The sequence below is a fragment of the Pelodiscus sinensis genome, chromosome 27 (assembly GCF_052426305.1).
Source record: "Pelodiscus sinensis isolate ZL-2025 chromosome 27, ASM5242630v1, whole genome shotgun sequence".
Classification (NCBI taxonomy): Eukaryota; Metazoa; Chordata; order Testudines; family Trionychidae; genus Pelodiscus; species Pelodiscus sinensis.
In genome coordinates this window covers 6,729,129-6,756,141 of record NC_143078.1, presented here as the reverse complement: position 1 = coordinate 6,756,141, position 27,013 = coordinate 6,729,129, and the positions used below count along the sequence as shown (strand labels likewise).

The 27,013-nt window shown below is 47.4% G+C and overlaps 1 protein-coding gene across 5 annotated transcripts in view; it reads left to right on the top strand.

Moving 5' to 3' along the window:
• Positions 1-27,013, top strand: part of IKBKE (inhibitor of nuclear factor kappa B kinase subunit epsilon) — a 46,195-nt gene that overhangs the window by 14,514 nt on the left and 4,668 nt on the right. For 2 of the 5 annotated variants that reach the window (XM_075910143.2, XM_089773630.1), the window contains exons 8-21: positions 1,011-1,190; positions 2,479-2,675; positions 4,381-4,445; positions 4,538-4,629; positions 5,606-5,707; positions 7,494-7,569; positions 7,682-7,794; positions 9,314-9,390; positions 9,606-9,645; positions 11,177-11,278; positions 14,372-14,468; positions 15,375-15,487; positions 16,413-16,484; positions 18,165-26,485. In XM_075910143.2, the coding sequence (XP_075766258.2) occupies positions 1,011-1,190; positions 2,479-2,675; positions 4,381-4,445; positions 4,538-4,629; positions 5,606-5,707; positions 7,494-7,569; positions 7,682-7,794; positions 9,314-9,390; positions 9,606-9,645; positions 11,177-11,278; positions 14,372-14,468; positions 15,375-15,487; positions 16,413-16,484; positions 18,165-18,198 (1,360 nt within the window). In that variant the 3' untranslated portion in view covers positions 18,199-26,485. Of the gene's footprint in view, positions 1-1,010; positions 1,191-2,478; positions 2,676-4,380; positions 4,446-4,537; positions 4,630-5,605; positions 5,708-7,493; positions 7,570-7,681; positions 7,795-9,313; positions 9,408-9,605; positions 9,646-11,171; positions 11,279-14,371; positions 14,469-15,374; positions 15,488-16,412; positions 16,485-18,164; positions 26,486-27,013 lie in introns of those variants that run through there. The other 3 variants (XM_089773628.1, XM_089773629.1, XM_089773631.1) reach the window with 3 other exon arrangements.

The window sequence follows — 27,013 nt, the reverse complement described above, 5'->3', positions numbered from 1 at the left end:
CAATCATTCTGGGGGAAATTTTTTTTTTTTAATTTTGATCTGGGAGATTGATCTAAACTTGATCCTTTTTTGCAAGTAGCTTCAACTTGAACGAATAGGAGAAAATTTAGTTGATCCAAATATTTCCTAGCAGCTGTATGCTTAACCTTTTGTTCTCGGTGCCATTCCTCTAGTGTGGTTAACGAGGGGATTTCAGCATCTACGGCTGTCAGACCAGCACTCAATTCATCATAGAGAAAAATGCATTCATTCCTTAAACTCTCCCCTCAGTCCTCCCACACAATCCTTCCCTCCTATCAGATGAGGCTTCAAGGTTTTATGTTGAGTCTCTCTCTTCCTGCCTGACGGCCCATGAACCCATCTATTTATTTGCTTACATCCCCTGGGAAATGAAGATGGGGAAAAAAGCTCTCCGGGTACTGAGTTTGATTCATTTGTGAGGGCTAAATTGGAATGGAGCATCAGGAGAAATGCAAGTGACAAGCCTATGGATGCTGGAGGAATATTGCACCGGGCTGTGTCGAGGATAGCTGAACAAATCCTTAATGATGACAAAGCGCACGCCAGGCATTTGAGAGCTTGTATGGGAATCTATTTGGCCATGCCATGAAATGTGGAACGAGTAGTGTGCAATTTGATGATATGTCGTGCTTATAATTCCCCATCCCACTCCCTTTGATTGATTGGAGCGACTACAAAGGGCGTTGATCAGCACCATATCGTGTGTGGGTCCTTCACTTGGGAAGCTGGTGTTGCTTCTGTAGATTTCAACACGCTGTATGAAAGAAGGTCTAATAGTATCTCCATTTTATGGAGGCCTGGGAAGGGGGAAGTGATTTGCCCGAAGTGTGTCAGAGGTCCATGGCAGAGGTGGGAATAGAACCCAGCCCTCTTGGTTTCTGCGCCAGCATCCTATCCATTGGAACACACTGCCTTCCGGTGATATTTATTCACTCTGGATGGGGGTGAGCGAGAATAACTTTGCCTTCATTTGCTTTCCTTGGCTGCAGGGGGCTGAAGAGCCAGCTCATCCCCATCCTGGCGAACATTCTGGAAGTCGATCAGGAGAAGTGCTGGGGCTTTGACCAGTTTTTTGCTGAAACCAGTGACATCCTGCATAGGATAGTGGTCCACGTCTTCTCCTTGCAGCAAGCTACCACGCACCGGGTCTACATCCACTCTTACAACACGTAAGCGCGGCTTGGCCCACCAATGGGCAACCGCGGAGAGTGGCCCCCCCTTCATTGCAGTGGGCTGCAGCAGCCTGGGGCCCTTGGGGTTCCACCCGCAGCCCCGTGGCCTCTCTGCTCCCTCCCCCATGTACCTCTCGCATACTAGAACCTGCACTTCCTACTCCAGCCCAGCACTTTCAGAGGGCCATGAATCTGCTGATTGGAGCTCCATCCCCATTCTTCTCTAGGGTTGCCAGGCGTCCAATATTGGCCCAGACAGTCCGGAATTTGCAGCCTCTGTCTGGTTTTAAAAAAACCCCAGAAAATACCGGACATGTGAAATGTCTGGTGTTTTCTCGGACGGAAGGCCGCTTGGGACATTCTTCCCCTGAGCGTGGGGATTTAAAGGTGCGGTGAGTCTTTTTGGGGGCAGGTTGTTTTTTGTTTTTTTTTTTTTTTTACTCAACCAATTTTTTCCCCACCGTGTTCGATATTTGTGAAAGTATCTGGCAACTCCACTCTTCTCCCTTCTGCCCCTCAGAGCTGGAACAGCTGATTGACAGCACTCGGAAAATCCTTGAAGCGAGGAGGAGGAGTAGGAAGTGCGGGGCTCCAGTGTGTGTGAGGGGCGTGTGGGGGAGAGGAGCAGATGGGGTTTGTGGGCCACAGGTGGAGCCCCACTGGGCTGCATGTATCCTGCGGGCTGCGGGTTGCCCATCACTGGCTTCGCCCCGGCAAGGCAGGCCTAGGTTAGTGGCACACTGAGGAGATTAATCCAGGAGTCCTGGGTCACTGGCCACATTTTCTCTCCAGGTTTCCTGTGTGGATCTGGCAGAAGTGCTTGTTGGCTTTGGGCCCCTGCCAAAACTGACACACCCGTGGGAGAGGCAGAAGGAAGCCACGTGTTCCCAGGGCGTTGCGTTAGCTGGAAGGGATTGCTTACTGCTGTGCGCCTGCTCTTCTGCCCTTCGCTGCACGGGAAGCTATGTCTCATTGGAGAAGTGATTCCTACTCCTCTCAGGCATAAACCAAAACCCACCGCGGTCAATGGAAAATCTCCCCTTGACATCAGCGGAGGTTGGGTCAGACTGAGAGAACTTTGCAGTGAGAGAAGGCTAGAGCAATGGCAACCCGGTCTGATGCTGTGTGCTGCTAGAAAGCTTTGCTGGAGCTCAGCTGAGCTCCCTTTGGAGAATGATCCAATAAAGAGTAGGATGGGAGAGGGGAGGACTAATGGCCAAACAACACACCATTGTCTGCAATCATCTTGGGTGCTGCTGATCTCGTGTTTTACTTCCCGTTTCAGTACCACCATATTTTTGGAAGCCGTCTTCACGCAAACACACATAGTCCCGCACCATCAAGAATATTTTTTTGAAGGCTACCCGTATCCATTGGAAGCCAGCCTGCAAGCTCACAATTTCTCCAGGACCACAGAAGAAAGCCCTCTAACCTTGCTGAGCACTGAACTGGAGGGGCCCGTGGGAGTGAGATTCAGAGATCGTGAGTCCAGTTACCTTGTAAAATGGAGCCCTCCACTTCCTGTCCGGCCATCTGAGCTCTTCCGATGGGTTTAGTTTCTGCCATTTGTATCAGCACTCATATGGCCACCTGTGATGTTCCTCCTGTTACAGGGCATCTGGAGCCTGCCTGCACAACTGTACATTATTAGGGCTAAGTTCAATAGAGCAGATGGGGATTCCCAGATACTTTGGCAAAAAATCCCGAATGTGTCAGGGGAAATAATTGGTTGAGCAAACAAGAAAAAACGGGGGGGGGGGGGGGGAGTTGTTGCACAACCCCCTCCCCCCAAAAAAGAGACCAGACTCGTCGAGCAGAAAAAAAAGGCACTGCGTCTTTAAATCGCCCCACCCTCACCAGATGTGACAGGGGAAGAATGTCCCTTCTGGCCTTCCATCCGAGAACAGAAAATACCGGACACGTATCTGGTTTTTTAACTGGACAGGGGACACAAATACTGGACTTTTCAGGTGAAAACCAGACACCTGGCAACTCTAAGAGTGGAAGGGGTGGTTTTGTAGTTAAGGCACTGGATGTGTTTGGGTTCAGTTTTCATTTCTGGCACAGATTTCCTTCCTGCCCATGGGGAAGTCATTTAATCGCTCTGTGCCTCACTTATCTGTAAAATGGGAATAGTAATAATGATGTCAGTTTTGTCTGTTTAGATTATTCTTTAGGGTGGGAACTATCTCCTGCGGTGTCTCTGGACATTGCCTAGTGCAATGGGGCCAGGAGCTGGCAGAAACCTCTAGGTGTTACTGTCAGTCAGTAAAGTCTGAACTCAGCTTTGCCCTGCCACAGATGTAGGCTAGTGATGTGGGCACAGGATCTAATACAGATTCCCTCTATGGGCTTGAGTAAAAATTCTCTGCCTCTTGTTCTCTCTGTAAAATGGAGAAGGTACTTATTTAGCCATGTCTGAAAGATATGAAGATGAACTAGTTAATATTTAAAAGCTTCAGGAGGTTGCCGAGTTAGTTTGTATGGGATAAATTTAAAAAACAACAAATGATCTGGTAGCACTTTAAAGACTAACAAAACATGTAGGTGGTGGTATGCGCTTTCATGGGCACAGCCCACTTCTTCAGATGATGCATTTGAGACCAAAAGTGTGCTCTAAAGGCTAAGTACTTCCATGTTGCAGTTCTCTGTTTTATATTCTCTCTTTATTCCACTGCAGAACCCTAGGGCAAAATGTGTTGTGGAGATGCACGATGTGAGTCAGATTGGAGAACATTGCCTTTCCTATTAGATTAGACAGAAGTGCCCACAAAGCCTTCAGGAAAGGATGCTTTCTGTGTTGATGTCTCCATATTAAAACATTGGCTGAGAGTTGCAGTGAATTCTCACTTGGGTTTTATGCTCAGAAGCTGTCAGTACAACTAAGATGCAGGGTAAAATTTTAAACATCTCCCATGTGACTTAGAAGCCTGAATGCCTGAGTCATGTTGGAAAGTAGGTCTTAGGCATCTGAGTCATGTGGGCAATTTTGAAAATGTCAGCCCATATCAGGTGAGCGCAATATCTGTGCTTCTCGTACGTGGACATTAGATGTCACTGCTGATCCACAGAAGTGCACCTGTTTGAAGCAGACATGAAGCACAGAGGTCCAGGAGGGAATACATACGTTGGGCTATCTGCACAGTGTACCCACCAAGGGCTTTGAACGATGTCTCTTTGTTTTCAGCGGCACTTGACTTACCAAAGTTCGCCCCAAAGGTTGATGTTGTGGCAGACTGCAGCATGGCAAAGGTATGCTTGGGATTGCTGCTGGAGATTGAAATAAGCTTTGGAAATGATGCTGGGACAAAGCGGTGAATTGGCCATGCCCTTTTGCATTGTAGACTGTCCTGAGCACGGTTCACCAGACGCTGAGGATCTCTCGGTCACTTCTGAAATCTCAAGAGTTCATTCTGAGAGGTCTTTACTGGGTGATGTAAGTACATGAAGGCCAGGATACCCTGTGGGGAGCTGTTGGATTTATTTTCTCTCTGTGTAGCTGATGGAAATAGCTTGTGTTTCAGAACCAGATTGCTTTTGTGTGTGCAGTCGTATGCTACACCAGTTCTCCGGGGGAGGGGGGATGAGAGAGAGAGGAGACACCTGAGAGCTTCTAGCAAAGCTCCTTTGGAGCACATGCTGCAAATGGAACCTTCATCCCCACTGCAGCTGATGGCTAGTCCCAGTCTGACACCGATGGGTGGTCCAGTTCACACGATGGTGCTGAATATCGCAGCATTCACAGAATCCTAGGGCTGGAAGAGATCTCAGGAGTTATTGGGTCCAGCCCCTGCCCAAAGCAGGACCAACCCCAACTAAACCAGTCGGGGCTTTGTCAAGCTGGGACTTAAAAACCTCTAGGGATGGAGACTCCACCCCCTCCCTAGGTAACCCATTCCAGTGCTTCACCACTCTCCTAGGGAAATAGTTTTTCCTAATATCCAACCTGGACCTCCCCCCACTGCAACTTGAGACCATTGCTCCTCGTTCTGTCATCTGCCACCACTGAGAACAGCCTGTCTCCATCCTCTTTGGAACCTCCCTTCAGGTAGTTGAAGGCTGCTATCAAATCCCCCCTCACTCTTCTCTCCTGTAGATTAAACAAGCCCAAATCCCTCAGACTCTCCTCATAATTCATGCACTTCAGGCCCTGAATCACTTTTTGTTGTCCTCCGCTGGACTTAATGCACATAGTACAGTGTCCCATATCAGGTGAGTAAGTGATAGAGCTGGCATTCACTAACCTACTGTACCATTCATGGTTACAAGCACCCAACAGGAAACGCTGAAGCACAAGGCCAGAACAAGGAGGGGCAGATAGTTGGGAGGAAGTTCAGCTGCATGCCCCTTTTTGGCTCTGTGTAGAGGGTGAGGAGGGCTGGATGACCCCAGACAAGCCTATCTCTTTGCAGTGGGAGCCTGAAAGCCGAGAGCTCCCGTGTTCTGGAGAGAAGGGAAGCGGCCGTGTCAATGCTGACCTGCTTGCAGCACACTGAGGAAAAGGCCTGCGTGTTGTAAGTGTTGCTTGGTTGCTGCCCGCGCTGCAGCATAGGGTAATGCAGGAGCCAGGGCAGGTCGTGCACATGTGGTCGTGGCCCTGAACTCTGTCCCACACGTGGGCTGCCCCAAGAGAGGACTGAACTCCCACCTCTTGGCTCCACGCAGACCCTAGTCACTGGAGCTTGCAAAGCATCTGCGGTCGCTCTCCGAACATCCGCCCCCCCAAGAGCAAAACTTGTTGAGCAAAAAAAAAAAGGAACTGACCGGCAGCAAAACTTGATTGGGGCCCACCCCTGAAATTAATTCACGCCCCCCCAGTTTGGGAACCCATGCAATAGATAGATTCCTAAGACAGGAAGGATACCATTCAGAGAGCTTGTTAGCACCTTCAGTGGCTATTAAGTAGGTAGTATCCTAGCCAGCCCATATGACAGTTGAGTCCATTAGCACGTGAATTGAATTTGCGGATGAACTGGGATTCCAAGGCCTCCCTGTGGATCTGTCTTGTGGAGCTGGTTTGTGACAAGACAGCTACTTGCAGGTCTGTCAGACTGTGGTTTGGCAGACTGAAATGCTCAAATGCTTGGCAGTGCAGCCTACTGGATAGAGCATAGGGATGGGACTTGGAATACCTCACTTCGGTTCCTGCCTCCAGCCTTTGGAGACCTTGGGCAAGTCATTTTTGGTGTCCCTCCTTTTCTCTAAAAAGTAGCTAATGACACTGGCCTCCGCTGGACAGTGCTTTGCAATCTGCTGATTAAAAAGGGCTGTGTTAAGAGCTTGGTGTTGCAATTATTCCTGAAATGAGGGGAGCTTGTCAGGAGCCAATGACGGTCATTGGTAGGTAATGAGTACCAGATGATTGGGTCAGCGGCGAAAGAGACTTGTGAATAAACTGGGTTGCTGGCGAGTGTCACATTGCTGCAATCCTTGTACATGGGGAATGTGCAGGACTATGTATGCTGATTTTTTTTTCTCCTCCATGGATCATCAGTCTCTGGTTTCATAAGAACCTCCATTTTAGTCCCTGCTGGCTTGGCTGCTCTCAAGGTCTTTTCAGCTGGGATATTACAGGCTACAGCAAACCCATGTTAGCCACAGAGATGAAGTCACAGCATAACTTGAGGGAGACACCCGTGCTGGAATCTTCAGCTGAATGCGAATGGAAAAAAAGAGTCTCGTTGCTCCCTAAAATGAAAACCATGTGAAGAATGGCTGACTCCGCCGGAGCCTACGTGCCGCAGGCATTGCTCTCCCAAGGGAACGAGGGGCATCCTGGAATGAGAGAGGACACAGCCCTAGAGAATCTGCTATAAAGTACAAGTGGGGAATGGACTTGAATGTGTGTCTTCTGTCTCTAGGATTCACACCCTTGCCACTAAGTGCAGCCCCTGGCCTGGCCACATGTTTTGGGTCGATGAGCCTATTGGTTCCATTTCAGATGCTCTGTTAGTGGAAATTCCATCCGAAACCACATTCCAGGGGCATCTCAGACAATCCATCCTTGGCGGTCACTGCTGCTCCAGTGACATGGAAACCATACCCGGTCATTTTAGCTCTTCTTTGTGCTGCTGGTGGAAAATGGTTTATTGGGGGCTGGGTTATTTTATTGCTGAGAATGCTGCCTACAGGGATGTAGATGTGTGATTTGCATTCGTTTCAATGGGAGTTGTGCGTCTCCATCTCCTTTTGAAGCTTGCAGCCTCAAAGGATGGCTTCCATTTGCCCAGGTTATATCTGCCTTTTAGCCCAGAGCAGAAAAAGCCTTCTGTTTAATAAGCTTTGATGTGTGTCTGACAGGCATGACTCTGTTTCTGGAGGCAACAGTAATCCAGAACTGAAGGATCTGGCTGAAGTGAAAACAAGGCTGCAGACTGTGAGTGTGCAGCTCCAGCTACAGGTTTTGGGTGGTGATGGGGAGCTAAGAAGCCCATGGGGACCGTCTCTGGTTAACGCTGTGCCCCATGTGGACCTTTTTCCCCCTGCAGGTCATGGAAGACCTCACCAGATGTGCGCACAGCATGTCCGAGCATCAAGGGAAGCTGGACTCTGTTTTGTCTGAGTTGGCAAAGCAAAGGAAACAGGCACATGAAGACAGAAGGTTGGTGGAATAAGCTTTTATTGAATGTTGAAAAACATGAACATGTCTTCATATGCAACTGTGTGTGTATTGATCTGCACACCTACTTAGACTGTGTGTGTGTGTGTGTGTGTGTGTGTGTGCGCTACAGTACCCTGCCAATATTTGTATGCATGGTTAATGGTACAAATTTTAATATTGATATAACTTTGTGTTCAAGTGCAAGATGTTGATATCAATTTTATGTCAAATACAAGTGGTATGCTGTGTGTGTGTATAGTTCTTGTACATTGTCAGTATTTAGACATCTTAGTTTGCACTTCATATTTCAGTAATATTAATAGCTGTGCTGCTAATAGCATTAATATCACTGCTTTGGACATCTATAGTGCCTTTCATCTGTATGGCTCAAGGTACTTTTTAAAGGTGCAGTTGTTATAAAGCTTGGGAAAATTGGCACCAAATATGTGTGCATTTTCCCTCTATTTTATAGTCCATTCTAAAATTATCTCCATTTTTATAAATGGGAAAATGGAGTCAGTGACAGCACTGGAGTTAGACTCTCAGGACTGTCTGTCTCACACAACAGTTAATCCTGCATCTTGGCAGGGGTTACCCACGTGGTCCCTTATGACGTATGTTTCCATGGTTGTTCTTTGACTGTTCACTCACATGTCCCACCCACTGGACCACTCCTGCGGGGTGAGCCGTGTCTGCTGCTGGCACTGTTCTAGTGCAGCTCTGAGGATGCAGCCTTCTTAAATCCTGACTGTCTCCGCTTAGAGCTAGGTCCACACTTACCCAGAGATCGATCTTCCGGGGTCTGATTTAGCAGAGCTAGTAAGGACCTGCTAAATTGACCATTGCTGGTGGCCCCATTGACTCTGATACTCGACAGGGTTGCAAGGAGTAAGAGAAGCTGACGGGAGTTTCTCCCATCGACCTCCCATAGTGGGGACACTGGAGAAACTCGATTTAGGGTGCGTCGACTCCAGCTATGCTATTCCCGTAGCTGGAGTGGTATATGTTGGGTCGACTTTCTCACGTAGCGTAGACCTGGGAGATGCCCAGACACCCCAATGGCGGGCACTAAGTAAAGGCTAGTAGCAGTAATAAAGTTGGTGGCTCGTTGTGCAAGGAGACAAGTGAAAGCCGAAGGGCTGGTCTTAATTATCTGGATTTCAGAGTCCTGCTGGGGTGGTGGTAATGCCTAGCTTTGTGTAAAGCTTTTTATTCATTAAATTCAAAGGGCTTTACAAAGGAGCTCAGTAAAATTATCCCCATTTTACAGCTGGGGAAACTGCGGCACCAAGAAGGGAAGTGTCCAGGGTCACACGGCAGGCCAGAGGCAGATCTGGTAATAGAACCTAGGTTCTAACCCTAGTCGGGTGATCTAACCACTAGGGCACGCAGCCTCTGCTTTGCATTCTGGGTGGCTCTTAGGGAAGTGGGTTGCTGCAGACCCCACTCCTTGTCAGACACGAGGTTTAATGGACTGGCTGTCTGATAAGAAAACACATCTCATGTCCTGGTTCCACAGCATCCGGCAGATGGAGTGCTGCCTGGAGAAGATGCAACTCATATACAAGCAATTCAAGAAGAGCCGGATGAGTCTGCGTAAGTAGCAGAAGTTGGTGAGTTAAGCACCCAACTCCCAGACTTGAATGCCATCAAACTTCTGCTGCGTTTTTTTTCCCTCCAGTGATCTCTTGCTATAGTGTAGTAGCTGTGAATGTGTGTACCTATGTTGACCAGTCTGCATGAATGTGGAAGGTCCCATGTTCTTTCCTGGCATGTTACCAATAAGTCTGTGTGTGTGTCTCTTTTTCTAGGGCTGGCCTATAATGATGAACAAATACACAAGCTGGATAAGTAAGTAAATAACCCCTTGTTCCTTGGTCTTGAACAGTTAACAGGGCGGTTCAATGTCTGGCATTTCTGGTTGCCTTTTGAGGAGACACAAGGCGTTCTTAGATGAAGAATGTCTGGTCTGTTAATGACTTTGGTGTCAATCAGTTGATTGTTCCTGGCTTCCGCCCCCCCACCCCAACCCAAACTACAAACTGCTTTAGAAGAAGGTGCACGAAATATTTCGCCTGTGAGATCTTTGGGGGAATGACTGTCTTGTTCTTATGTGTATATCGTCCCTAGTGTGAAAGGGTCTGCTTCAGGGCTGGGGAGCCGAGGAGCTATTTCAATATAAATTAAAAATAATAGTCCTGGATAACGATGAAACAACCTGCCTGCAAGTTACTGCCCACCAGTAACTGGCTGGCTTATGCATGAAGACTCCTGTTTAGGAAAGCAATCAAGCTCACACTACTCTTTCAGTGGAAATTAAGTGTCTAAATGGCACTTGTGCTTTTAAACATCTTCCCCAAACCCAATGGGCATGTGCAAAACATTCATCACATGCTTAGAGGCTCTCCTGACGTGGGAGTTTATACCCCTGATATATTTTATGAGATCTAATGCTATTGTCAACTTTCTCGTTCCACTGGAAGGAGGAGAAACAACCAGAAGTTTTGTGGCAGATTTATTAGGGCATCAGCTTTCGTGGGTGAAACCCACTTGCCCGGAGGCATTGGAGAGGAATTGGCGGAGGCAGAGGTGTTTTTCAGAAAAGCCTGTGGGCTAAAGGAGCTCAAGTCCTATTTGCTTTTCAGTAGGGTTTGTGCTGCTACAGCTCTTGCATGCTTTTGAAAGCCTCCTGCTAAAGCGAGCTTTCCTATAAAATTTTGCCTGGGACATGTTGTTTCTTTGCCTCTGAAGAATTTGCCACCCCTTCAGACAGAGCAACAGTAATGCCGACAGGCGGAACCGAACCTGGGACTTCTGGAGCTTAGTGCATGAACCTGAAGCCAGATGGCTCTCAGCGAAGGCTGTAGAGGAAACTCATTCTTCCTCTCAAAGTGGTTTCAGTGCCTCTACATGGGACAGCAACCCACGCCCAGCAGGTGTATGGTTACACAACCCCTTCCTTCCTGGAGACCATCTCCACACTTGTGTGGCTTGACCTATGGCAGAGGTTCCCAACCTTTTTTTTATACCACGGACCGGCAAACCCATTCACAAACTTCTGGCGGACCAGTAACAATTTATTTGCATATTTATTTGCATATTCCAGAGCCACTGTGAACTGCTAGCTGCCAGGCTATGGCAGTTGCCGGAGCTGAAGCCGGCTGCTGTGCGGCAGCTCAGGGGGCTGAGATGTACTCTAGCCCCAGCTGCCAGAGCCGCTGTGAACAGCCATCTTCAGCTCTGGCAGCTGCTGTAGCCAGTGGTTCGCAGCCTGGCACCGGTCTGTGGCCCAGCCGTTGGGAACCACTGACGTATGATACTGAATCTCATCCATGCAGGGAAATAATGCTCTTTTTTTTTTCTTCTACCCCAATGAGTTCAGGTTGAATTTGGGGCATTTGGCCAAAAAGGTCTTGTCGGTTTTCCAGGAAGAGTGTGTCCAGAAATACCAGGCTGTGCTGGCTGCCCATGGGAACAGAACAAGGTAATGGTGTGTTCTCCATCACCTGTGTCCTTTGTGTGTCTCCAGGTATCTGGGTTGCACAGTGTAACCAGACCTGGGATACTTTGTGAGGAGTGTCTGTTTTCATACTTGTGGGATTCTAGGTGGGTTGGGATTGCCATGATGCATGCACTTGGATTCTCGTGAACACCTGAGAACCTCTGGTAGCTCTTCAAGGTCTCCAAGCATTCTGCTAACGGTGGGGCTTTGATCAAGATATATTACTGGTTCCTTCTGCTGTGGAGGAAATAGTACTAAGCCCCCACGCCAGTAAGAAACCTTCTAAGGCTGCCGCTGCCTGTCGTGTGTTTTTATCCTGCATCAAGAATTTCTCAGCCATTGCTCTGTAGAATTGTTTATTCAGAAGCATGGTGGAGAAGCCCCCACCAGGAATAGAATCATAGAGCTGGAAGAGACCTCAGGAGGTCATCAAGTCCAGCCCCCTGCTCAAGGCAGGACCAACCCCAACTAAATCAACCCAGCCAGGGCTTTGTCAAGCCGGGACTTAAAAACCTCTAGGGATGGAGATTCCATCCCATCCCTAGGGAACCCATCCCAGCGCTTCACCACCCTTCTAGGGAAATAGTTTTTCCTAATATCCAAACTGGACCTCCCCCACTGTAACTTGACACCATTGCTCCTTGTTCTGCCATCTGTCGCTACTGTTAATGGCATGTGCTGATGTAATTAGAGACAAGTCCAAGTCTGAATCCTGGATCCATGTTCTAGCCCTGCGATGGACAACCTAGGCTAGAGAGCAGGCCACATGGGCTGCAAGATTGCCATAACCAAGATACTCTCTTGGGAGAGGGTAGCTTTGCTAATAGCGCCTACATACCTAGAATGTGCAGGGTGTCCCAACGGAACCATGGCAGCGCTTTGATTGGCTGTAGAGGGAGCACCTGGCTCTGAGTCAATGTTTGTGGGCAGCCAGCACCCACTTCACTTCACAGGCCCTTGCTTTACTTGCGCGGCACTTTATAATACAGGTAGATAAAAAACTATCCAGTGGAAACCAGCAGAATCTGGCAACCCTGCGCAGATCCAGATTCCACCCCCCGATTTCTGGATTATTTGGATGCAGCAAGCTGTAGAGTTTGAATCCTGAGGTTTGAGGATCTACCTCTAGTTCTGACACATTTCTTACCCTGGTTGTTATGATGATTTGTATTACAGTAGCACCTACTGGTTATGGACAAGAGCCCCTCTGTGGTAGGTGCGCTACAGTCTCACAAAAACAACCAGTTTCCTGTCTGAAAGAGCTTGCAAGCTAAGATCCTAGCTAACATTAGTGGAGCTGTGTGTGAGGGCAGTAGGCCTTAAGCGTGTGTGTAAGTTATTAAAGGGTAATAAACACCCAGTTCTTTTAGATGACATTTTGCATTGGTAGATTTCAAAATACACTTACAAAGGAGGGCAATATTACACTCTTGGTTTTACAGGTGGGGAAACTGAGGCATTGGGAAGGTTAAGTGACTTGCACTATGTCAGCCAGCAGGGCAGTAGCAGAATCAGAACCTAGTTGTCAAATGTCCCAGTCCAGTGCTCTGTCCACTTGGCTGACCAGGGTCTATGTAATAACCCAGAGCACAGGAAAAAGTTACGAGTGGGTAAGAGGAAGAGAACTTTCATTCCCTGGCTGGGTAAAGTGTTGAACAGTCAGAGCGGAAGGAGAAGAGAAAAGGGGGTGACTTCCCTGGCTGTCCCCTCACATCGGTGCATTAGGCAACACGTACATGGCAGCATTTGGGGGAGAAAAAAAAACGACTGACCATCTCACCCAGTACAAAACTGCCCCAGTTTCCCTTCAAGTGGCTAATTTCTTTGCTCAACAGCAGGGTTTCCTGTACCACAACGAGTCTGCTATTAAGACTGAGAGCTCCACTTTCCAGAATGATTTTATGTTAAATGGTGTTGAGGGAATACAGCAAAGAGCAAATTGCCCTGTGGTGTTTGTTCTGCATGGTGACTTATTGCAGCAAAAAAAGTGGAGTTGCTGAGGGGAAGAGGCTATTGTGGAGGTTCTGTGGATCCGACTTACATCGGATCCCCACTTACGAACGGGGTGACTCACCCTGCACTAGCTGCACCCCCCCTCCCCCAGCAGACCAGGCTTTTCTCACTGCGGAGGACTGCGGCGCGTCTTGGCGGTCCTGCCGCCCGCGTCCTCCGCGGCTTTGCTTCGCGTCTCCCTGGTCTGCTGCGGGGGGGGGGGGGGGGTGCAGCTAGTGCAGGGTGAGTCACCCCATTCGTAAGTGGGGATCCGATGTAAGTGCCCCCCCCCCCAGCATACCAGGATTTTCTCTCCGACGCGTGGGGTAGACCAGCTGGGGCGCTGCCGGGTTGGTCCTGCAGCGCCGCTCCTCGGCGCTACTGGACCAACCCGGCAGCGCCCCAGCTGCTCTGCCCCAGGCGTCCAGATTCAGCTGCTGTTGATACTGATCAGTGGCTGATTCCAGGAAGCCCGGGGCAGAGCAACTCTGTCTCGGGCTTCCTGTAGTCAGCCGCTGGTCAGTTTCAGCAGCGGCTGAATCTGGACGCCAGTTCCGACTTACATACAAATTCAACTTAAGAACAAACCTACAGTCCCTATCTTGTACGTAACCGGGGACTGCCTGTACCTTATTATTGTCTGCATGGGAATGAAGCACATAGGACCTGGTTTAAAGCCAATTGAAGTCAATGGGAGTTTTTCGACTGGCCCATTGGACCTTGGTTCAGGCACAGAGAAAGGAAAACAGCCATGGTTAATTACAAATTTAAATAGCCTTTTAGAGGGACATTAGCCCCTATGAAGAAGACGGGTACGAGGCGTGTGCACCTTCCGCATAGTTTACATTTCCCCCATTACTTCACTGCTAGTCGTCTTTGGATGCCTTTGCCTAAGATGGCTGTTAAAGCAATAGAGGCATGACTGTGATTATAACATGGGTATGAGACACAGATCCATTCATATGTCTTCCTATTGGATTTTAACCCAAATCCAACATGGTTTTCAGAAGGGGGGAATGGGAAATTCTCATTCTGACCAAATATGTGACTGGAGTTGTTCTTCTTGTTTTTTTTCCTCGGTAGGGAAGTTTGGGAGATGAGAAAACATCTGAAGAAGCTCAGCAACTCGATAGCCGCTTGTAACGTGGAGATGATGGGATGCCAGGAATGCCTCCATAATGTACAGTGTTTGTTCTCAAACCCTATCTGCCCAGAAGATGGATACTACAATGTAGATTTTTAAAAAATCGAGCTAGTATTTTGTGCTTGTAACCTTCAAATGGCTCACAAAGCCGCCACGATACAAGTAGAGGAATAATATTAGGTGGGGGAAATCTGCGGAAGAGAGATGTGAAATGGGTAACGCTTTCAAAACGCAGGGAGACCTTGGCTCCTGAGTCACTTAGGTGCTTTGGAAAATTTGATTCTGAATGACTTGTCCAAGGTGTCAATGCGCTGGTGCCAGCACTGGGATGAGAATGCACCCATTCATCGCACCCAGTGCTGTGTTCAGGCTCCTAATCTGCTGCAGGGTAACAATTCTAAAAAACAAAAAAAATTAGTAGCAAATGAAGTCTCAGATAGTAAGTCGGCATCCCAATGAGTATAAGTACCTGGCCTGTATCCTATACACTGCAGCACACGATCGGTAATTTCATAAGGGCAAAACTTCTTCTCATAGTTTTTGCCTAAGTGAGGGTATATGATGGGAGGGGTTGTTTTTTTGGGGGGTGGGGGGGGACAAAAAACAATGAACACTCCTCCTAATGAATAGCTGCCTGGCAGTAATAGTTTACAACAGACTGTAATAAACAGAACATGGCAACAGTCACAAACATGATGAGTTGCCTAGTGTTTTTAGGATGCAGTCTCTGGCACTTTATGATGTAGTCTCATAGCAGATGGGCCAGGGCACCTGTTATTTTAATTTTGCTTTTTTCTGGAGAGGTTTATGTGGTGCTCCTGGTTATTTGACTTCAGCATTTAAAGCCCTCTTTCTATAAACATCTGTAAGCATGGAGGATGCTAGAGTTAAATAGAGGAGATAGAATGTCATTTGCAGGCTGTAAAGTCTCCTCTTCCACAGGCTTTGGACAAGTTACCTCAGAGAATCCTGTGGGAGAAACCGAATTTGGCCCAGGTCTCTTCCACACCCCAACAGAGTTGCATGAATCGAGTCCATCAGGACCTGGTGCTTAGGTGAGTCCAGGAGAGAAGGAAGCTGGAACGTGTCCAGAACTAAGGAGAAGGACCCCTCCTGTGTGCACCATTGCAATTTGTTCCCTTATGCTAAGCCACAAACTTCCCCAAAGTCCTGCTGTGGCTGCTTTGGGTTTGGGCTATGGACCGGTACCAGCCCTGGGAGAGTTCACGGTCCCCTTGAATTGTAAGGTTCCAGTTGTAGTTTACAAGGAGTTAACACACATCATATGTTAGGCATAGAAGTGTGTTTCTAAAAGGCTGGGCTGGCATCAAGAGAAGGCATTCCAGATGGTGGTAAGCCGTGGCGGTACGCAGCCTATTGGACCTTATCACCATTTTCTTAATGGTCTGTGAACTGCTGGTAAAGGCAACCTTAAGATGACGTGTGGTGGGGTTGATTTTAGGGGTGGGTATCAAAAGACCGGACCGGAGAACTTGGAGGAGCAGGGAGACCTTGTTTGTTGTCCAGCAGAGTTACCCAGCTGTCTAGCCCTCCCAGATGGGCACAGCAGCTGAAGGAGGGAGGGGACTACATGAGAAGTTGGGTGCAAGAAATTCCAGAACAGCTCTTCAGAATGGTGTCTCTGAGCAGGCAAGCTCTCCACTTCCCTGCTCATGCTTAGACCTCTTTCCAGAGCATGGGTTCCCAAACTGGGGGGCATGAAGAAATTCCAGGGGGGTGAGGTGGCCTGTTCAGTTCCTTTTTGGTTTTTTTTGCTGCTATTGGGGGGTGGGGGAGCATGAGGGGTTTTCAAAAATCCAAAACATGTGCTAGAGCATGTTTCTCTTGTGTTCTTCACTATCTTAACCCGTTTACTTTGCTCTCCTACCTGAGGGTGAGGCCTTCCCCTTCTCTGCTGCAGGGAACCCTCTCCTAGCGAAACAGCATGTATGTGAGGAGGGTTCTTTATGTCTTTATCAGAATGCAGGAGCTTCGGCAGCAAATGAAACTGGTCGCTGATGATCTCCAAGGTAACAACAGCCTCATTGAGCGGTAAGCCCCCTACCACATCTAGACAGAGCTTAACCTGCTACCTGGGAGGAATGTGGGATGGCCTGACTTGTCATTTGAGCAGAGGAATTGCATCGATGACTGGTACTGTGATGAGAGAACTTGGTTGTAGACCAGAATGTTAAGAATCCTTTAAAAAGGGATAGAGAATTAGACCAAGAATCTCTTATTGTCTACATATAAATCCATGGGATGCACACATCTTGAATCCTGCATATGGATGTGGTCAACTCATCTCCAAAAAAAAAAAATATTGTCATTGGAAAAGGTTCAGAAAAGGGTAAGTAAAATGATTAGGGGCTTGGAATGGCCGCCGTATGAGGAGAGAGTAAAAAGACTGGGACCTTTCACCTTAGAAAAGAGACCGGGATGAAGGTGGGGGATATGATAGACATCTATTTACTGGAGACAGTAAATAAGGAGAAGCTATTTATTTGTTCCCATAACACAAGAATTAGGGGGTCACCAAATGAAATTAATAGGTAGCATACTTAAAACGAACAGAAGGAAGTTTTACTTTGTGGAACACAGAGTCAACCTGTGGAACTCCTTGCCAGATGTCTTGAAGACCAGGGCTTTAACAGGGTTAAAAAAAAGCTAGATAAATTCATGGAGGATAAGTCCATCAATGGCTATTGGCCAGGAAGGACAGGAGTGGTGTTCCTAGCCTCTGTTTCAGAAGTTGGGAATGGGCAACAGTGGTAGAATCGCTTGATGATTACCTGATATGTTCATTTCCTCTGGGGACATCTAACAATGGCCACTGTTGGAAGAGAGGCTACTGGGCTAGATGAACCTTTGGTCTGACCCATTATGGCCGTTCTGATGTTCTTATTGTCTAAAGTTATATTACTTTGTCAGCCAAATGAGCCATTTCTCCTAGTAATATAAGGACTACAACACATTTGTGTCCTGATCTAGCAATTCTAAAGACCTTGCTTTCCATTGAATCATGCCTGACCTGAACTTACATGAATGGCTATTCACAGTTCATCCCGTCGTTCCAGATGTTCTTTCTTTGTTGCTTGCACTGTTAAATGGTTGCTATTTTCCACCCCAGAAGTGTCTGCATAAAATTCCAGTGATGGATGAAGTGTTTCCTATACGCACTTAGCAAATGAGTTTGTAAAGAATATCTGGATGAAACACATTCAAGTGTTGGATCAGTATCCTACTACTAATAAAAACATCTGGCACTTTCCTTGGTCCTTGTGTTTGAGGACCAGTCATTTAACAACATTAAATACATCTCAGCTAGCAGACAGAGAAACTGACGCAGAGAAGAAGAATTAAGTGACTTGCTTAGGGTCACATGGCAAGTCAGTGGCAGAGATAGAAATAAAAACCTAGGAGACTCACCACATGCTCTGCTCCCAAGATACCACCACCTCAGTTACCAGGAATGCTTCTGAATAATAAAAATCAAAATGTCAATGCATCCCTGCCTGCTTTTAGAGGTAGCAACTACATTTTTGCCCTAGTCCTGGCCAAGAATGAAGAAGAAAGAGGTGGTGTGTTTATGAAATGAATGGCTTGTTTCAGGAGATGTGGGAGTAAGTTGCAAAGTTTGCATCCTGATCCAAACTCCATCCCATAGTTCAGGAATGTATAACTCCAGGAGGGTCCTTCTCTGGTATCAACCTTTTGATTTTGTTCCCACAGGTTAAGTGGGGTTGCATCCACTCCAGATGCTTGAGGGAAGTGTTGGGAAGGATTTGAAGCTGATGGACTGGTGGTTTGACTTTTTTGTTTTTTAAATTATCTCTCTCACTTTGGGTCAAGATCAATGGAGAACTTTCGTTCAAAGACATCGCCTTGTCCTACCTCTCTGCTCCGGCACTTTGTTCACCAGCATTAGCCTTCCCTGAGCCACAATTCTCAAGTGCTTGAATACTGGCAGCGCCCTTAATGGTGTTCAGACGTTACCCTGTTTGGGTTTCCTTTGAAAAAATGGATTGATTCCAGTACTTGATGTTTCTTCATGCTCTGTGAGATGGAATGGGTTAGACTGAATCTGAAGCCGCTTGACTTCTCTCCCACACGTGGAAGACAAGGAGAAGTCTCTTCTAAGTTGTGACTCCAACGTGAAGAGGATTTTTCCATTGTGCGATCTGTTGGGCCCTTCATCCTTGGCAGTTTTGACCATTCCGGGTCCTTTCCGGCATTGGGCACCATGGAATCCTAGAATACTAGGACTGGAAGGGACCTCGAGAGGTCATCGAATCCAGTCCCCTGCCTTCACGGCAGGACCAACAGTGTGCAGGAAGGATAGTGGGACTTGATGGACCAAAAATCTGCTCCACCGTGTCCCAGTGCTGAAATGGTCCCTATTGTAACTGGGAGACGGTGGCATATGGGCAATACAAAAATCAGCAGAACCAAATCTTCACAGGCCTTCTCCTTCTCAAATGACTGGCCCATCTGGTTGTGTTTTGTCACTCCATCTCCGTATCAATTGCATGTGTTCTGATGATGGATGGCCGTAAGAATTTGAAACAATAGGAAGTGTCTATTGCTGTGTCTTGTAGGTACACTTCCAAAGCCATAGGTGAGATATGTACCTGTATGGGCCTCCACACATGCGCACCCCCTGAGTAATTGTGCATTGAAGGCATGGGATAAAATCCTTGAACTTGACTTCTATGGGCTGCATCCTTGAATGTGGGGGAGAGGGTGGTTTTTATTTTGGGATGCGGCCCGGGGAAGTCAATGCCAAGTAGCCAGATGATCTAGCTGTGAATGCTGAAATATTCCAGAGATGGCTGGTTTGAAATTGCCTTCTTGGCAATTTAATTTAAATCTGTTAAATTAGCATCCCATAAGGGGCCTGGTGAAAAATGTTTGCAAGTGACTTGGAGGCATAAACTATATTTTTAAAAAGAGACTTGAGCATTTAAGAGCCTGAATTGTATTGAAAGTTAAAGGAACATCAAGCTCTTAAATGCCCATGTCACTGCTGACAGTTGGACTCTGTCTCCTAAATCACTTGGGCACTTTTCACCGAAAGCCACGCAAATGGAATGGCTCGTAGGCCAATATCTCTCTGGGCTAATTTCGCTACTCACTAAGTGTTATCATTCCTTGGCAACTTGGGCCCGATCCTCAGCTGGCATTTCCATTGGTGTTTCATGGAGCTATGCCAGCTTCACGATCTGCCCCTATGAATTTCCAGCTTGGTGTCAATCAGGGACCTCCTTTTTCTTGAATCTGCTGCCATCGGCGTTAATGAGGGCTGTGTGCATGCATCTAGGTCTCATGGATATGGTAACAGAGTACTGGCTGACCAAATTGTTCACTCGCCAAACCTTTCTTGCTGCCCTTTTGGCTCCCTGTCCCTTTGCTCTAATTACCCAAATTGGTGGAGCAATTGATCTGGCACCTACAGTGTATCTGATGCAGGGAATACCTCTCTTAAATACAAACCAAATGTGAATCACAGGAATGCTCTGGTTTGTTTGGAGAGCAACTCGTAAATGGATTTAGTTTGCTCATTCCTGTCTGTGGTATCTGTCAGCATACACATGGTAATGGAATAAATGGTCACAGAAATGTGTGTTTGTTAGAGAATGGATTACTAGGGCTATTCATAAGGCTTCTGCTCTCACGTGCGGAGCAGTGTCTCTGGAATGTGCAGCTCTGGACAGTCACAGTAGATGTGACGCAGCGTTCCAGGAATGTGTTTGGTAAGCTGTCATGGGGGAGATAATGTACTTTGACGGCAGATGCAAATATTTCCTTGTATATGTGATACAAGCACAGGTCCCTGTCCAGCTTCTGTAGACTCCATGTGCTTTAATGGGATTCTGCATGGGCAAAAGGTCGGTCCATGCAGGCACAGGAGTGTGGGATCCAAGCCGTAACTTTCCAGCATGGTTTGGAAGCTAAATCCAAGTGAGAACAGAATGAGCGATGGGCGTTTCATGTTACAGCACGCAACATTTGTTACTGAAAGTGGCTGCATCTATCGAGCAGATTCTTTGCATGTTCCACGGCTTGATGTGTTGCTGATGCCCAGCTGGCCTTCTGGGCTTAGTTTATCCCGGAGTAATGGAAACTAGGGCCCTGAAGCAGCATGACCTAGTGGATAGGGCACCGGATTGGGAGGCAAGGGATCTGGTTTTTGTTTTGTCTCAGCCAGTGGCCTGCTGGGAGTCGCATGCTTCTCATGCTTGTTCTATTTGGATTCTAAACTCTTTGGGCCAGGGACACCCCACTTGTGTGTGTCTGTGCAGTGTCTAGCCCAGAGGTTCCCTGAACTTGGCTGCGGTCTCTAGGCTCTGCTGTCATAAACAGCAAGAGAGAACGAGGGAGAGCAATTTCTCATCTTCTGTGTTTCACAATGGACTACTCTCTCGGTCAGAGAGACCGAGGGAGGCTGTTAGAGACGGCAGGTGCTGCGGAGGAGAAGACGCTCACGCTGACTGCGTTGAGAAGGTGAGAGGCTGCAAAGAGCTGTTTGAAGATGCCTGTGCTGTTTTGTGTGTGTGAGGACAGCCACAGCCCTTTGCCTGTGTTGGTCTAGGAGCGCTGGGACTGAGGAAGAAGAACTAATTCCCATCTCAGGAAAAGCAGCATCTATTCAAAATCCCCATTGCTCAGAGTCCATGCTGATTCCAAGTGCTTGGCCTCCAGTATTCATTATGCCCCAAACTTCCTGCCATTCTTTAACCTTGGGCTGTACGCCGGGTTGTAATTGTTAGCTGCTATCGGCTGACTCAGCAGCAGCGCGGCGGTGGTGATGTAAGAAGCTCTGGGGTCTCCAGGGGGCAAATGTGAGATGATGGCAAGACGCGTTTTGCAAGTAGAGAGTCAGATGTGCCCTCCTTTCCCACACCCTTTCTGTACCTGCCTGCTGGGTGATGTATGCATGAAACCCCCTGGCGGAAGGGACCAGAGAGACCCATAGAAAGGTTTCCGAGCTGCAAATGGAGCTAGACAGACTGATAGCTCCCAGAGTGGGAGGGGTGTGGGGCTGGAAATGCAATTCCTGTCTGAAAGGTGGCCATTTAGAACCTGGGAGCTGATCATTTAAAAGGGGGAGAGTTTGTGTGGCCCCTTCCCTCCCCCCCCTTATAGATAAATCACTGTCCATGCCCTGTGACAATCTATGGTCTCTCTGCATTCTAGAAAAAGGCAACTCTGCTAATGACACACTGTGGAGGTCTCCGTGAGTCTCCAGTGGTAAAATCAGGCTTGTTTCATCACATGCTTCTTATAGCCAAGTATTTTTACAGACAATTAGCTATGGTAAGTGGAGAGACGGTGTGATGGAGGATAGAGTACTGGTCTGGGAGCCAGGAGACCTGGGGGACCAGATGGCCTTGGTCAAGTCACTTTCCTTTTCTTCTCGTCCCCTCCTGTCTTCAGACTGTAAACTCCTTAGGGCAGAGACTGCCTCTGGGTGGGTATCTACAGAACTTGGCACCATGGAACTCTGCTGCTTTCCCAATGCAAATGACTTGTTTTGTACGGGCATAGATGGTAATGGATCTCCATGGCCGCTAAAAACAGAGCTGCCTTGTGGTTCTGGCTTTCCCCTCCACTGCATACAGGTTTAAGGGGTGTTACGCATCAGGGCAAGCTGAGCATTTCAAAGCAGCCCCTCTGTGTCCCAGCTTCCTTGTCAGTTTCCTGAAACTAACGTAAAAAAGAAACTTATTTTATTGGAGCAAGATTCCACACTTAAGAACTGTAACATTGCAATGTGTGTGTCAGTCCCTGCCCCTTCAAGACATTGCTTGTGCTCTTGAGTTATTTATTCTTGACACTATTAGCATTTCAAAAATATGACTCACTTGGTACTTTTCAGGGAGGAAGTAGGATCCAGTTGTTGCGACATGGGACAGAGCCAGAACTCTTGGGTTCTTTTTTCCAGGTCTTGAACAGAGCATTAGATCACATGCTCAGAGCAAGGGATGAGGACCCAGAAGGTCTGGCTTCTGTCCCTGGCACTGGGTCTGATGATGGGACTCAGTCGCCAGAGGAAAGGGTGTGAAAGCAAGGACTTGAGTCATAGGGGATTTCATTTTCCCTTAAGCAAGTTGCTTCACCTTCCTGGGCTTCAGCCTCCACATCTCTCTAACGACAGCAGCAGTTGGTGGCTGCCCCCACGAGAGTGTTGCGTCCGAGCGCTTCTGAAAAGCGCAAAATGATTGTGATGGGTCACACATTCCAGCCGACTTGCTGGCCCACCTACAGAAAGGGAAGCTGGGCTGTTATCCAAGCATGTATGTCTAAATGAACAGCAAGCAGGATACCCAGAACGACAGCCTCCATGGATCTGTAAATAGCTGTTTCTCCTCTTTCATTCACCTCTCCTACAGTTCCCTCTCGAGTGCATTTTCTGGGGCTAGCCATGTGTTTGCTAGCCAGTCAGTGGTAAACCCACCCATCTAACCTCAGCTCCACAATGGCTTCGGTTCGCGAGCTCGGGCCACTTCTGTGTTGATGAGCAGTGGCATCCTTTGAGCACAGGCAGCCTGACAGGTCACTTTGTCATTATGATGTAAAGAAACCGAATGCTCCCCAAGTGCTGATTAAGCTCAGACTCTAAGCTCAGAGCATATCCTCTCCCCCTCTTTCCTCTGCCCCCAACAATAGGGAGGTGTCAGCCTCAGAGAAATGAATAGTTTCACAGTCTCCATTGGCCGCTGCTATGGTTGTGTCTGATGGTGCCTTTTATGTTGTTGCCTTCTGCTTGGGGAGGCTAAATGTGAGCTGTGCATGTGATATGTACATGCCTGGGGCTGGTCCCTGGTTGCTAAGGGGTTCATCTCAGAGCTGCATACCTCTGTTTTTGAACAGCCAGTTGAGGGAAGGACTATAAAGAGGTAGAGTTAGGGAGATGCTATAGGAGGAAATCAGAATCTAAATCCCTAGGGGCCATAGGACGGAACTGGAGACCAAGGTGGGAAGTTTTCTACTGTACTTGGTTTTCTTTTGGCTTCTTATTAAATGTGTGTTTTGTGGTACCACCCCAGAGGCTCTGAGTGGGAAGTGAGCCTCGTTGTTCTAGACTCAAGGCGTGTGGGTGTATCCATACATGCAATGTGTAGACACTCTTCCTGCTTCAGCGTTCAGTCAAGGAAATAACGAAGGACGAAATGTGAATAAATGTCGGGGGAAGCGCACAGTAAAAGTGAGTATGAGCTGAAGTTAGTTTAATATGCAGCGGTCACGTCACAAGGGCTTGTTTTGTTTCCTTGGTGCAAACATGGCCCCTGAACCACAAAACATTTTTCTATCATTAATCTGGGGCCTGCAACAGGCATAAAATGAGCCCCAAGCTCTACTTTCCAGTGGAGAAATAAAAAGCTAACGTTTTCAGAAGTAGCCGCTAATGTAAAGGTTCCCCACTCTGGGGGTGTCTGTCAATCTAAGGCCCCTTTCATCACAGGATTTGAGAGCCTCGTAATTGCTAAAGTGTTTCTCATCACCCATGCCTAGGAGGCAGGGCTGTGGGGAGGCGGTGACTCACTCAGGCACACACAAAAAGTCTGAGATAGGAGGGCTAGAACCCAAGTCCTAGGTTTGCGCCCTAAGCCCATTATACCATCCAACTCTTGAGACAGCTTGGGTCTGTTCTCAGACATGTTGGACTGCATCCACAAAGTCAGCCCCTGGATTTGTCTGGTTGAGCACCCCAGAAGTGAGGAACCGAACATGAGCGGCCACTATTGGAAAATCTGGGTCTAAAGTCAACTTGAATGGAAATCATGTAATATCTCAGAGCTAGGTATGTAACAATGTAAACGGTATTAAACCGACACCTCTGCAAAAGATAGTGGTGTTGGGTGTAATAAAGTACTTGCAGGCTTCTGGAGGAAGACATCACATATACTAAGTGAAATCTGACATAGTCTAAACATTCCCTTTGCAGTCCAATTTCAAAGAAAAATACCCTGCTCTCAAACCAAACCACTTACGAGTGTGGCCAACCTGGGAACGAGCCTTATTTTAAAAAGCCGTACCCGCAAATTATTTTCTGATAAGCTTCTCTTCTATAAAGGAGCATTTACATTTCAGTCAGCCTTAAACATACTGAGAGCTCTTGGTGGAGTAGATGGCCAGCTGATGTAAATTTAATGTAGCTCCCTTGACTTTAGTGGTTTGAGGCTAATTTACACCAGCTGGGGTTCTGGCCAGGAATCTGGCTTTTTTGGCAAGTTTCCTGAAGGGCTTCACTAATGACTCCTGTCCTGTTTAAACTGCCGTAAACCAGCAGTGAGAGGGAAACTGAAGCTTACATGAAACAGAAATCCCCCTGCCAGAATTACTTGGCTTGTAATTTTCTTATGTTAATCCTTGGCATAGAAGGCTTCTTCTACTCCCTCTTTCATCCTGCCTGTCCTCTGCCACCTCAAGCAGTTGGCTGGACTGTAGCCTCATTGAGGGTGCTGGCAAAACACCCGTTGCTTTTGGTACAGGCAGAATTTTACCCTGGGTGATCGGAATTTCTCAAACAAAAATTAACTGGTCTCAGAACTTACTTTCTTTTTTAATGAACAAACAAGGGTGTGTGTGTGTGTGCATGTTTAACTAGTTTCTTTACCCTTTTACATGTCAGTGTATGAGATGCCCTGATTCTTCCTGGTTATTTAGTAGTTTAACCACTGTTTCTAACCAGCATTTTCCTGGCCCATACAAACCTGCTGAGAAATGGGAATATTTTTCCTATGGAAGAAACTGTATCATCTTCTCTGCAGAATACAGCTTAATGCAGTGTAGCTGTCCAAGGCAGCGTGAACAGCCAACTTGCTTTTTTTCTGAGCATTCCAGCATGACCAATCCCTAGGCTGTGTCTCTTTGCATGCTTAACCTAGCAATAGAAAGAGACTGTCTAAAAAGCTGTGCATTTTTATGCTGTGTGTTAATATCTGTAGGAGGAATGTTTCCCTGCTTGTTCTCATACAACAATATTTTGTTTTTCTGTTGCGTGTTCCATCCCAGGGACTGGAAGGGCTTAACCAACATTAATAAATCCACCGATCGGCATTGAATGCCCGTTTTACAGATGGGTAAGCTGATGTCTAGAGTGTGAAGTGACTTGCCTGAGCTCATGCTGTGCTATGGACTCCATGTGAGGGGGTATAGCCCAACTGTCTTGACTCTCCATTTCATGCTTTTCTCTCAAAAACATCCTCCGTCCCACAAGCAAGGAGTCCTTTCATCTCCTTGAAGTTTGAACACACAAGATAAGATTTTCAGAAGCGCTCCTCTATGAAACCCACTGTAGACTGCACACAGGAACAAAGCGAGTACAGTAGAGAGCACTTTGGAGATGCCCTTCCAAATTATATCACACTTACATGCTCCTGGGAAATTGCAGACTGCTGCACTTTGTGTCACAAATATGGGTGTATTGTCTTCATTCTTTGTGTACCATTGCTACGGAGCTGTGCACAAATTTTCCCACTCTCTGGCCATGAGAGCTGACGCGGCTGAATCACCCCCCAAAAAAAACACTGCGCAAGCATGACCTGTAGCTGGAAGATTTTCTGTGGTGATGGAAGGGGACTTTCCTCTGAAGGGAGGATCAGCTCCTCTGACGGAGCCCCGCCTCTGCAGAATTTCCTGTCGCCTCCCTGCCTCCTCCGGCCAATGTCGAGGTATGTGCTGTTAAACAGTTTAAAGAGGCAATGGCAGGAGTGGCCCTGTCCGGCATGCATCAGGAATTTCCTCTGGTGACCTCCAAAAACAGACTGAATCCAAAAGCCACTGGGGAATCCCCCAAGGTTTTGCTTTCTCTCAGATTGTGTGAAACCACGTGAAAGGGGACTGGAAGCTCCCCCGGGTTTGTGGCAAAGCAGCAATTGGCCAAAACAAACTGAATCTTCTCAAATGGACTTTGGCTTTGCTCTGCAATTCTCCTAGGCACACTGGACTTGCGCACCCTGTGGCAGCTAGAAGAGGTGTGAGTCTGGCACCCACATAGCTGGCAGCTCAAGAGCTACCCAAACTAAAGTGTGTGTGTGTGTGTGTGTGTGTGTGTGTGTGTGTAACAAAAAAACCCCCAAAAGCAAGGCAGAGGTGGGTGAAAGGTCACAAGCTGCGTAAATTGTCACCTTCCGATGCAAATGGCCAAGTGTGGGCTTCTGCAGGGCTGTCGCTATTACTCTGAGCATGTAGTTCAGCCCCTATATGTTTGCATTATAAACACTTTGAGGATAGTGACTATAGCGTGTCCACACACCACAATACAACAACAATGGATTGTGGGACAGGCCCTGGTCTCCTACTTGCTCCATAAGGTAGATGGTACATACCATGGTACTGTAGTTGTATTTGATGTTCAGAATAGGTAACCAATTGTCCTTCAATATGTCTGCTGCTTTCTCTCAAGCGATGGTTGATTTATTAACCACCTTTTGTGGCAAATGGTCCTTGAACAAACTATTGGTCTACAGTAAGGGGAAGTTTTTTGCTAATGAAAACATAAAAACCATTCAGCTCATGACAGGTATATTGGCTATGGATTAATAACTGCCAGGCAAATACTCAGATTCCACAAT